Here is a 12,571-nt window from a genome sequence, read left to right as displayed (position 1 = left end):
TACAATTAAAAAAATAAATTTTTGACCCTAAATTTCCTTCTGATTGAACCACAGCTTTTAACCTGTGAAGTGAAACAGCTTCTTAATTATACAACCGAAAACAACATCCAGCTATCTCAGTTAAGATACAAAAAGTTTTAAACATTATTTAGTTCTTCTTTGGGTTCTTTTATTTCACACTCCCCCCATCCCCATTTACTTCATTTTAACCTTTTGTTGAATAGTTAAACTGAAATCAAAGTTTGGCCCCAAATGAGATCATGGAATTAGAAATAGGTCCTGCTGAAATTCTTAGCACTAAAGGATGCCCTCATAGAGTAGAAAAAGATTACTTAAAAATGAGAGATGAAAAGAAAGTATTTTTTATAAAAGAGGGAAGAAACAGCTTGTAGGTATTCTGAAAGAATGGAAGCAAGGATGCTGAATTTTGACAAAATGACATTATTTTTATTTTTTACCTGAATACCTACTCAACAGTGTTAGCTACCAGAAGGATGCTTGACTAAAGAATTGGGGAACAGCGGTGTTTGGGGCTGATTTGTGTATCTCCTGAGATTTTACATTTGGTGACGGGAGCTCCTCTCTTTTCTCCTCTCGGGCATCCAACTTTCTTAGTTTTTTTTGGTATCTTTGTGGTACTAGAAGGGAAGTTATATTCAGGTCGGCTATGTGTTCCTCCGGTTCAAAAACACCTTCAGTTCCTGGCACACCAAGTCCTTTAGGGGTTCAGGTGGGGCTGCGCTATATACATCTTATCAGTGGAATAGGTCCTCATTTTCCCATTTGGTTTTATAGGACTCCAAGCTGCCCCAGAGGGTCTGGACCAGATCTCTTGAGCTCTTTTGATAGAATCTGATACATATCTACATCTCTGGGTGGAGAGATATGTGCTCCATCTTTTAGTTCATCTTTTTTACCTGAATTAGTCTGCCATCCATCTACCCTCATAGTTCGTTTATTCATGCAGCCAGCAAACGTTTGTAGGCCTGCACACCTACCTTCAGGAACTGTCAGTATCCCAGGTGCTGAAGTAGCTTACACAAGAGATATAAGTCATTTCTTACAGCCTACTGGGAGATTCAAGATGCACATGCATAAAAGTTAAGTAACATCATCAGGCAGTATGTGTTTATGTGTTAAATGTGTGGTATAAATAACAATTACCCTAGGAGGCAGTGACTTACCACATGTCTAATAAATTTATTTATTTTTTTATAAATAAATGAATGAGAGCAATCCCTATGAAATGCAGTGGTCAAAGGAAGGTTGGGGCTTGAGTTATGTCTTGGAGGCTGGGTATGATTTGGATAGTTAAAGGGACCGTAGTTGAGAATGACTTGGAATAATCTAAAGTGCATGTGTCTGGCCTGGTTTGAGTGGGAAGTAGCAGGACAAGTGAGTGGGAGTAGGGTATAGAGTGCCTTGAAGGCTCACTAAATGGTTCTGTTGACAGAAAGATTGGGTGTGGCTAACCTCAGAAGCCCTCTGATTTTATTGACTCCACCAAAGCTTCAGACTACATATTTGGTAAAACACAGGACAACTATGGTTTGAGCCTACAAAAGACTAGATTTTTGTATGCCCTGTATCTTACTGGTAAAATTCTTGAAATGGTGAAAAACCTCGAAGTTAGTGACTTTTAAACATATTAAAAGCACTATTTATTGACTTTTGTGTTACGTAATTTAGAAACTCAGGATCGCAGGTGGCTGTAAATGTTAGAACGTGATCTAGAGGAAGCAAGTGGTGACTTTGGCCTTGCCTTCACTTGGGTGCATTCTGCCTTAGCTCTTAAAAAAGGGACCTTGGTGAAAGTAACCGAGAAGCACCTTGAAACATTGAATAAATCAGCTCAGCTAATCTAGGAGATTTGGGCTGTACTGGGAAATAATTTAACTGACCTTTTAGTCCAAGGAGTTTTCTGTAATGAAGGAAATGTTCTATATCTGTGCTATCCAATTTGGTAGTCATTAGCCATTCATGGCTACAGAGCACTTGAAGTGTGGTTATTATGACTGAGGGACTGAATTTTAAATTTTTAATTAATTTTTAAAATTTTAATTAATCTAAGTTTAAATAACCATATGTGGCTAGTGGCCACTATCTTGGACAGTGCAGCTTTAGAATGTCGGTCAACATTAGTACGTAACATGCAAGGCTGTGGCAGGGGTTAAAATGAAATACGAAGGATTCAAAATGCCTCGCAGTGGGCCTGGAGCACAGTGCGTACTCAGTAACTAGTCCCTTCTCTATGAACTTAAAATTTGGAAATGATAAAAAATGATATGTACATTAGGGGATAAGTATATCAATGTTGGTGAAGTAATTTGAAGAGCTACTCTGGGGTGATTACCCCAGAGAGTGTCTTTTGGACCATGATGATTTCATGTTAACTTACTCCTCAGGGAATTAAGTGATCATGAGGGTAGGATCTGTTCTGTTTGTTTAGGAGAATTTTGTTATCTGCAGGTTTCTCAGAGGGAAGTTATGGTCTGTATCTTCGCTCTGGCAAGTAACATGGGAAGCAGAATCTTTACCGTGTCTGATTTTTTTTCTTAGCTTGAAGGATGCCAATGATGTACCAATACAGTGTGAAATCTCTCCTCTTATCTCCTATGCTGGAGAAGTAAGTTTGCTTTTTGCTTTTTTCCCAATTCTTTTAGAAGTAGGATTGTGATATTGTTTTATGTTGAAGTAGAGTTGTCCTTAGAGAAGATACATCATTTTCCAGTGGCCCTGCCCTGAGGAGCTCATCCTGGGAATGAGAAACCTTCTCTTTGAGAGTTCTTGTTATAGCTTTGCATCTATCCATTAGTTGCCATGAACAGAATGTTTAATGTTTAGTTCATTTCACCTACACATTGAAATGCAATGGGCTTTTAAAAAATAAGCCTTGTTTTTTAGGTAAATCATCTGTCATTTTTTAGTGTGATGTAATTTTTCCTTTCAGTGGGTCTGTTTTGTTCATATGCTTAGTACTTTCACCTTTAAGACTGGGGGATGTAGGGACCCCTTTATTCTAACATGTAATATTTTTTTCTGGAGATCCTTGTCAGGTTGTTCAGTTCTAGCATCAGAAACAGCCACCTTGCTTAGAATGTTAACTCTACTGAGTGATGATTATAAGGAAGAATGATTATCATCTTATTAACTTAAAACTTTTATTATAATCAGAATAACTTTTCCTCTTTTTGTTGTTTGTTTTATGCTTCCATAAATAGGTCATTAAGCCCAGTTTAAAAAGTATACTAAGTAGATTTTTTATTGACTTGTAAATTCTGTATCTCAACCCAACTTGGCATTCCTGCTTTATATCATTATTATAGCCATTAAGTCCAGCATTACATGACTAGTGTCCACCAATTTTCTAACTGTGTTTCATTTCATCCCTTCTTTTAGGGACTAGAAAGTTATGTGGCAGATAAAGAATTCCATGCACCTTTAATCATTGATGAGAATGGAGTCCATGAGCTGGTGAAGAATGGTATATGAGCCAGATACCAAGTTCCACCACAATAAGAATAGCTTTTATTTTTGATAGACCGACTGTGAACCTACAGGACCTCTCCTGGAGTACTCAGTTTTCAGTATCCACAGGCTTTCATTTTAATTGTTGAACTCTCGTAACTACTACGTATTCCCCAAGATCCAGATGACTGAATTTCAGAAAGTGTTTTTATGATTCTCAGCTGATTGAAGGTCTTATTTATATTTTTCAATTGTATACTTTTTTTTCCAAGCTAAGGAAAACATCGGCCATCCAGGAAATTTCCTACAGCTTACGTATAGTCAGGGTGTTCAACATCACTTTACTTGGAGCTGGCAGCGTTTGTTTTTGAAGTTGTACATAGTAATAATATGTCATTGTACATGTTGAAAGGTTTCTATGGTACTAAAAGTTTGTTTTATTTTATCAAAAATTAAATTTTTTTAAGAAAATGATTGGACAATAAAATGAACTTTTCTTCTTGTCTCTGGAGTGTCATTTGTACCTTGAGGGAATTATTCCATTGGGAAAATGTGAATCTTTGGAGAAACTTTGAGATAATGCAAAAAATCAAATTGATACCTCTGTGACTGCAATCTTCTAGTTTTTTTTATGAATATCTAATTTTGAACTTTATCCTCCTATCACTTTATAATAGTGGCCCTCAACCAGAGATGGTTTTGCCCTCTTCCAAGGGACGTTTGGCAATGTCTAGAGACATTTTTTGTTGTCATAACTGAGAGGGTGGGATAGTAGTACTGGCATCTAATGAATAGAGACCAGGAATATTGCTGCCCATCCTGCAATGCACAGGACAACCACCTATAAACACGAATTATCTGGCCCAAACTGTAAAGGTTGAAAAACCTTGTATATCATTGGCTATTCTCTTTTGCTCAAATATTTGGTGGCACTTGGGATTTCAAAAGAATATAATTCCTGCATTTCCCCAGGTGAGTTAATCACTACTATTCCAGTTTTGTTCTGTTGTTTTCAGCTAGAGGATTAAAAAGACAAAGGTGGTTTTTGGACTTCCCTGGTGGTCCGGTGGCTAAGACTCCACGCTCCCAATGCAGGGGTCCCGGGTTCAATCCCTGGTCAGGGAACTAGATCTCACATGCGTGCTGCAAATAAGTGTACTCATGCCGCAACTAAAAGAGCCCACATGCCACGACTAAAGATCCGTATGCCGCAGCTAAGACCCAGTGCAGCCAAATAAATATTTTTTTTAAAAAAGATGCCATATTTAAAAAAAAAAAGACAAAGGTGGTTCTTTAAATATGGGCCATAGATCATTGGTTGTTAGTAAGGATTCTCTATGTCTAACATGTAGTTTGCATAAAAATGTTGAGCTTTATAAATGCATTTTATATAGCCTTTAAGTAGTGACCAAAAGCATAAAAATTGACATCTGGATAAGCGAAAAATTCTAAAAATTATGTCTAAAGGAGAGATTAGTAAATTTTATTTTCCATTGATAAGTTGTCACATGATAGAATGTCATGGGTGGATCTTTTGTTCTTTATAAGTACAAAGTTTAAGGATCACTTTTTTTTTTTTGAAGACTGTATGATATTTATATCTATTTAAAATTTTTGTATGTGTGTGCTAAGGCTTAAAGAGTGTATCTAGCATATTTTCTCTTTTATTTCAATAACAGCCCAATTTTGCTATTGTTATCTGTTCCATTTCTCAAAAGGTTGTGAGGTTTGAGTTCTTCATCAGAACAATCTCCAAAATGGATTGTGAGTACAGAACTGCCGAGTCTTTAGCATCTGAATGGTATGCTTCATTTCCTTTTTTCTGAACCTTCATCTGCTATTTCCTGTCTCCCTATCTTTAAGATCGTACTAATAGTGCCAGGGAAGGGGAGCACTGGCAGTATGGGGTTGTGGTAGTGGTTTTATAGGGGAGCAATGGCTGGGGAACACTGGGTGTATTAAGGGCAAAGAGTTGGAGAGCCTCTGAGCCATGAAATTATAAGTGATAGCATTAGGTACCTTCATGAGTCCTTTTCAGATTATTGTTCTAATTCAGCAAATATAGAATTGGGTAAAATGTTTATCAAAATATGAATTAGAATCACTTGGCAACAGCATGGTAGAATTTATTTGAGAGTTAATAATCACTGAGTTTGGTCAAAATCACCCTTGCTATGTGTTAATAACTTTGCTGATAGCCACAAATGAACGTATAAACCCAATAGAGCATGATATTTGAATATTTCTTTTTCCTCAGTTTCTCTCTTGCTTCTCAAAATTGATCCAGTTTTGATGTCTAAAAAGGAATTATTAGTGTTATCTACAGGATGGTGAACAAAAAGAATTCCATTTTCAATTTCTATTCCTAGAAGTTTGGGTTGTCACTGGTAATATGTGATTTCATTTCTAACTCTAACTTAACTATCTCCAGCATTTCCTCTTGATGATTCATCATGGTACAGTAAGATCTCAGTTATCCAGGTAAAAAGAGGCAAGGAGAAATCATGCATAACCCAGGAGAGTGACTAAAACACAAATCATTCAGTTGGCCTAGAAATCTGTTCTTCCTCTGGCTGAGACTGATGCTTTTGCAATTCATGATCCTCTTTGGAGCCCCAATTTAGGAAAAGCATGTTGGGAAGTGATGAATGAATGAGTCAGCCAATAAAGGTTGAGTGCCTATCACATGTCCAGCACTACTAAGGGATAAAAAGTGTAACATAGGGTCCTCTCCTTACAAAGCTTGTATTCTGCTTAAAGAGATAAAATTAACCCACTTAACACATTGGGAAGATAATCTAGTACTAAAATGTAAGGAATGAAAAGTTCAGTAACAGTTAAAGGTCATCGTTATGACCTGGAGTTTGGTGTGGCAGAACTCAACAAAGAACCTCCTCATTTCCCTTCTCAAATTGGGGTCAGAAGTTTATGTTCTAACAAGAAAACATACGTCAGTAATTCTAACATATATTATGAAAAGTCAGTGAGGTTTTTAGTAATCAGAACCCTGTTTTGCCCCTAGTAAGCACTCAATGTTTACTCTGACTATTGACTTTAATTGCCTTAAAATGCAAATGTATATTGTGATTCAGAAATGGATTATTAAAGGGAGATTGATTATTATTCTGGGAAGAAGGAGTCACTTACCTGTGTGAAGTTGCCAGGTTATGCCCAAGTTATGGGTTAATAAAATCTGTGACAGTAATTTTCTAAGTGTGGTCTCCTGATCAGGTACATCAGTATCACCTGGAAACTTGTTAGAAATGCAAATTCTCAGAATTGCTACATTACACATTTTTGGGTGGGGCCCAGAAATCTGTGTTCTGACAAGCCCTCCAGGTGATTCTGCTGCATACTCAAATTTGAGAACCACTGCCATAAGGGAATTCAGGGTGGCTAATCAGACGTTCTGAGATGGTACCAAAAAGAGAACATAAATTACGGGAGAAACAGAGTTTCCTAGAGCAAGAATAGTTGAGCCAGAAACTAAATAGATATGTCCATTGTGAGCTTTATTCTTTAAAATACCAAGGGAACTCTCTTGCATTCCTATACACTAATGATGAAAAATCTGAAAGAGAAATTAAGGAAACACTCCCATTTACCACTGCAACAAAAAGAATAAAATACCTAGGAATAAACCTACCTAAGGAGACAAAAGACCTGTATACAGAAAACTATAAGACACTGATGAAAGAAATTAAAGATGATACAAACAGATAGATATACCAAATTCTTGGATTGGAAGAATGAGCATTGTGAAAATGACTATACTACCCAAAGCAATCTACAGATTCAATGCAATCCCTATCAAACGACCAACTGCATTTTTCACAGAACTAGAACAAAAAATATCACAATTTGTATGGAAACACAAAAGACCCCGAATAGCCAAAGCAATCTTGAGAAAGAAAAACAGAGCTAGAGGAATCAGCCTCCTGGACTTCAGACTATACTACAAAGCTACAGTAATCAAGGCAGTATGGTACTGGCACAAAAATAGAAATATAGATCAGTGGAACAGTATAGAAAGCCCAGAGATAGACCCACGCACCTATGGTCACCTTATCTTTGATAAAGGAGGCAAGAGAATACAATGGAGAAAAGACAGCCTCTTCAATAAGTGGTTCTGGGAAAACTGGACAGCTACATGTAAAAGAATGAAATTAGAATGCTTCCTTACACAAAAATAAACTCCAAATGGATTAAAGACCTAAATGTAAGGCCAGATGCTATCAAACTCTTAGAGGAAAACATAGGCAGACATTCTATGACATAAATCACAGCAAGATCCTTTTTGACCCACCTCCTAGAGTAATGGAAATAAAAACAAAAACTAACAAATGTGACCTAATGAAACTTAAAAGCTTTTGCACAGCAAAGGAAACCGTAAAGACGAAAAGACAACCCTCAGAATGGGAGAAAATACTTGCAAACGAAGCAACTGACAAAGGATTAATCTCCAAATTATATAAGCAGCTCATGCAGCTGAATATCAAAACAACAAACAATCCAATCCAAAAATGAGCAGAAGACCTAAATAGACATTTCTCCAAAGAAGATAAGCAGATTGCCAACAAACACATGAAAGTATGCTCAACATCACTAAATATTAGAGAAATGCAATCAAAACTACAATGAGGTATCACCTCACACAGGTCAGAATGGCCATCATCAAAAAATCTACAAACAATAAATGCTGGAGAGGGTGTGGAGAGAAGGGAACCTTCTTACACTATTGATGGGAATGTAAATTGATATAGCCACTATGGAGAACAGTATGGAGGTTCCTTAAAAAACTAAAAATAGAACTACCATACGACCCAGGAATCCCACTACTGGGCATATACCCTGAGAAAACCATAATTCAAAAAGAGTCATGTTACCACAGTGTTCACTGCAGCACTATTTACAATAGCCAGGACATGGAAGCAACCCAAGTGTCCATCGACAGATGAATGGATAAAGAAGGTGTGGCACATATATACAATGGAATATTACTCAGCCATAAGAAGAAACAAAATTGAGTTATTTGTAGTGAGGTGGATGGACCTAGAGTCTGTCATACAGAGTAAAGTAAGTCAGAAAGAGAAAAACAAATGCCATATGCTAACATATATATGGAATCTAAAAAAAAGACAGTTCTGACGAACATAGGGGCAGGACAGGAACAAAGACGCTTACATAGAGAATGGACTTGAGGACACGGAGAAGGGGAAAGGTAAGCTGGAACGAAGTGAGAGAGTATCATTTACATATATACATTACCAAATGTAAAATAGATAGCTAGTGGGAAGCAGCTGTATCCCACAGGGAGATCAGCTCGGTGCTTTGTGACCACCTAGAGGGGTGGGTTAGGGAGGGTGGGAGGGAGGCTCAAGAGGGAGGGGATATGGGGATATATGTATGCATATAGTTGATTCAATTTGTTATACAGCAGAAAGTAACACACCATTTTAAAGCAATTATACTCCAATAAAGATGTTAAAAAAGAATACCAAGGGAATGTATGAATACTGGTAGAAGAATGGAAGATGGAATTTGCAAGGCCTGACCAGTACAATTGTAATTGCTAGAACAGTGGTTTCCAAGCCCTGTAGATTCTCTGAATCACTTGGAGAGCTTTAAGAAAAGCATACTCCAGTCCTAGAGATTATGATTCTCAGTTTGGTGGAAGGCCTGGGTAGCTAATCTGTAAAAAGCATTCAGTGATTGTAAAGGGCAGCCAAAAGTGAGAATCACTGACTTGGAGATGTAGACTTAATTTAGAAATCAACAACCAAAGGTGAGAGGGGAAAAGTTTGAATGTGTTCTGGCTTTGGAAAAATAGACAAGGGGTGGGGCAAAGAGTGAAGAAGATTTCACTTGACAAGAACAGCACTAACAGAATGGGTGGATGGGGCTGGGATACAAACATTCTGGAGACGATTTGATTTTGCAGATATCTCAGACTGCTAGAAAGGACCACCCTAAATAGTGCTCTTTCTAAATTTTATCCGTCTTTGGCTTAGCATTTCCTAAAACAAGGGATGATAGGGGACAAGAGAAAGTTAATGAATAATTTTGTTTAAAAATATTATATTTCAAGCTGAATGAGGAGTAAAAAGTAAAACGATGTGTTAAGGTGATGGCATTATGGGTGGGGTGTTTTTCTCATAAATTTTTGGATAATTCATTCTTAGTAACTTTATGATAAAAGGTTTTTCCTTTTATGAAGGCTCAAAGGATAAATAAACCATGAGTATTCACATTAACTAGTTAGGTACAGCTGTGAGAGAACTTGGAGGTAAAATTGGCTGTGGTAAAGTTGGGGGGATGTAAACGTACCTTCAGATAATGGAATGTTGACAGTGCACTACTGTAGTGTAGAACAACATGGTCTTCATATGCTGTTTTCTCTGAGCTTGGGCATTACCTGGAGCTTCTTTGTGAAATTTGATGATGTAATTCAGACTGGTGTATGAAGCAAATATGCTATAATAATTCAAGGTAATCCACTTGGAGTTAAAGCTTTTCTGCGAGAGGCTTAACATGAGTCTTCTAGTGTAATACATGAATTCAGTATTTTATTATGGCCTCTTAAAGATGAGAGGCCTAATAGGCTTGCCAAAAGCTCAGTGAGTCAGTGGTGACACCAAATATGTTTATATAGACATAGCGTTTTCAAAGTTATAAACAAAGGACAATGTAAGAACGAAAAGTCTATCATTATAGCTTCATGACTCATTGTTTCCACATCAGTTCTCTTATTTCTGTCTCAGTGATTCTACTTCTCAGGAAGTGTTCCTTCGCAGATTTTCTTCTGGCAGGCAAAGTTGTTTTTGTTTTTGTTTTTTAACAAAATGATGTGTAGAACTCATAATGTATATATTTTATATGGTAAAAGATATAACATAGGTGATACGAATAAGATTGAAATGAGACTTGACAGATTTCCTTTTAAAGTTTAAAATTTTCCCTGATTTATGTATTTCTAAAAGATCTGAAATTTGACAGAAGGGAGATTAAATCTCATGAACATACAACTTGAGTAATTAAGTAATGATAACTATGCCCAGCATTTCATTATGGTGCTTAACCGTGAGCCAGGCATGTATTAAGCATGTTATGTACATTGTCTCATCTAACCCTTATTACTTTCCTTTGAGGTGAGAACTCTTACTGTTTGGTCCATAAGGAAACTGAGGCTTAGAGGTTAAGTAAATTGTTTAAGATTTTCTATCTATCCAGTAAGAAGCAAAGCTGGAAAGTGAACCCAGAGTCTGGATCCAGAGACCCACTCTTTTTGTTAATGTTTTAATCAGAAAATTTCAAACATACACAGTAGTAGAGAACAGAATGATGACCCTTTGTTACTAGTTCCTAACAATTAACATTGGCTAATCCTGTTTCATTTAATTCCCACCTCCCAAACCCCAGTGAGTTACATTAAAATTAATTCTACATAAAAACCTTAATATAATTCTTTAATATCATCTGCTATAGACTGGATGTTTGTGTCCTCCCAGAATTTATATATTGAAAACTAACCCTCAGTGTGATAATGTTAGGAGGTGAGGCCTTTGGGAAGTGATTAGGTCATGAAAGTGGAGTCCTCATGAATAGGATTAGTGCCCTTATACAAGATACCCCAGGGAGTTCCCTTGCCCCTTCTTCCCTGTGAGGACACAGTGAAAAAAGATAGCCATTTATCTATGAACCAGTAAGTGGAAACTCACCAGACAGTAAATCTGCCAGCACCTTGATCTTAGACTTCCCAGCCTCCAGATATGTGAAAAGTAAATTTCTGTTGTCTACAAGTCACCCAGTCTATGGTATTTTTGTTATAGTAAGCCTGAATGGACCAAGACATCATCTAATATCCAACCAGTGTTCACATTTCCCCAAGTATCACATTTTTATCTTTTTAATATTGATTTATTTGAATCAGGCTCTGATTGAGTTCATTTATTGCCTTTGACTATTTGTCTGTTTTTAACCTATCCAGGTCCTCCTCCCTCTTTTTTAAAAAATATTTATTGGAAAAAATTAGTTGTTTTTCCAGTGTCATTTTGTAGATTTTGGATTTCATGTTCATAGTGTCCTTTAACATTTTCCTCTATCTTCCATATTTCCTGAAAACTGTAGTTGAATCTGAGATTTGATCAGATTCAGGCTTTTTTTTTTTTTTGATAAAAAATACTTTGTAGATGGTTCTGCATACTTCCAATACAAGTTAAATCTGGATAATTCCTCCAAACCTCACTGAGGTCACCTTCAAATGAGATCGTAAGCCCTTTAAAGAGAGAGGTACCCAGTCGTGCCCAGCAGTGGGAAAGGAGTCCAACTTGTCAAAGGAAGCCATTTCTCCAAAAAGCCTTCGTTCCTTTGAATAAGAAATGATATTTAGATACTGTAAATATCTAGGCACTAGTAGTATTTATTGCTAGAGGTTCTAGACTCTTTTAGGAGACTGAGCTAGAAAATACATTTTGTTTGTTGTGAAAAGAAAAATACGATGTGTTATACTGATAATTTCAATTTTTAAAAATCAGGTACTTTTTGGACTTTATATTTGTGTCTCTTCTTAAGCTGAAAATCTTGGTTCCTAACAATCAGTGTAATGATTTATTTTCTTTATATTACTGTGATGGTTAATTTTATGTGTCAACTTGGTTGGGCCACGGTGTCCAGATATTTGGCCAAACATTATTCTGGATGTTTCTGTGACAGTGTTTTTGGGTACGATTAACCTTTAAATTGTTAGACTTTGAGTAAAGCAGATTGCCCTTCTTATGTAGGCAATCCCTTCAACTCCAATCACAGTTGAAGTCCCTAATAGAACAAGGACTGACCTGTCCTGGGCAAGAAGGAATTCTGCCAGCAGATGGCCTTTGAACTTGAACTGCAACATTGGCTCTTTCCTGGGTCTCTAGCTTCCTGGCCTACCCTACAGATTTTGGACTTGCCAGTCTCTACAATTGCATGAGCTACTTACTTAAAACAAATCTCTCAATATATACACACATCCTATTGGTCTGTTTCTCTGGAGCTTAAGAGAGACTAACTGGGTTTACCCTCCTACCTGAAACAACTAAAAAACCAGGTTAAATAAATGAAACAA

General features: G+C 36.8%; 1 protein-coding gene across 10 annotated transcripts in view; it reads left to right on the top strand.

Moving 5' to 3' along the window:
- UHMK1 (U2AF homology motif kinase 1) overlaps positions 1 to 3,973 on the top strand; it is a 105,725-nt gene extending 101,752 nt beyond the window's left edge. For 8 of the 10 annotated variants that reach the window (XM_082465716.1, XM_082465713.1, XM_082465712.1 and 5 more), the window contains 2 exons: positions 2,560 to 2,626; positions 3,400 to 3,973. In XM_082465716.1, the coding sequence (XP_082321842.1) occupies positions 2,560 to 2,626; positions 3,400 to 3,492 (160 nt within the window). In that variant the 3' untranslated portion in view covers positions 3,493 to 3,973. The other 2 variants (XM_082465715.1, XM_082465714.1) reach the window with 1 other exon arrangement.
- The last annotated feature ends 8,598 nt before the right edge of the window (positions 3,974 to 12,571 follow it).

Source organism: Balaenoptera physalus (assembly GCF_965194825.1).
Source record: "Balaenoptera physalus genome assembly, chromosome: 1".
NCBI lineage: Eukaryota > Metazoa > Chordata > Mammalia > Artiodactyla > Balaenopteridae > Balaenoptera > Balaenoptera physalus.
This window is presented reverse-complemented; position numbering and strand designations above follow the sequence as displayed.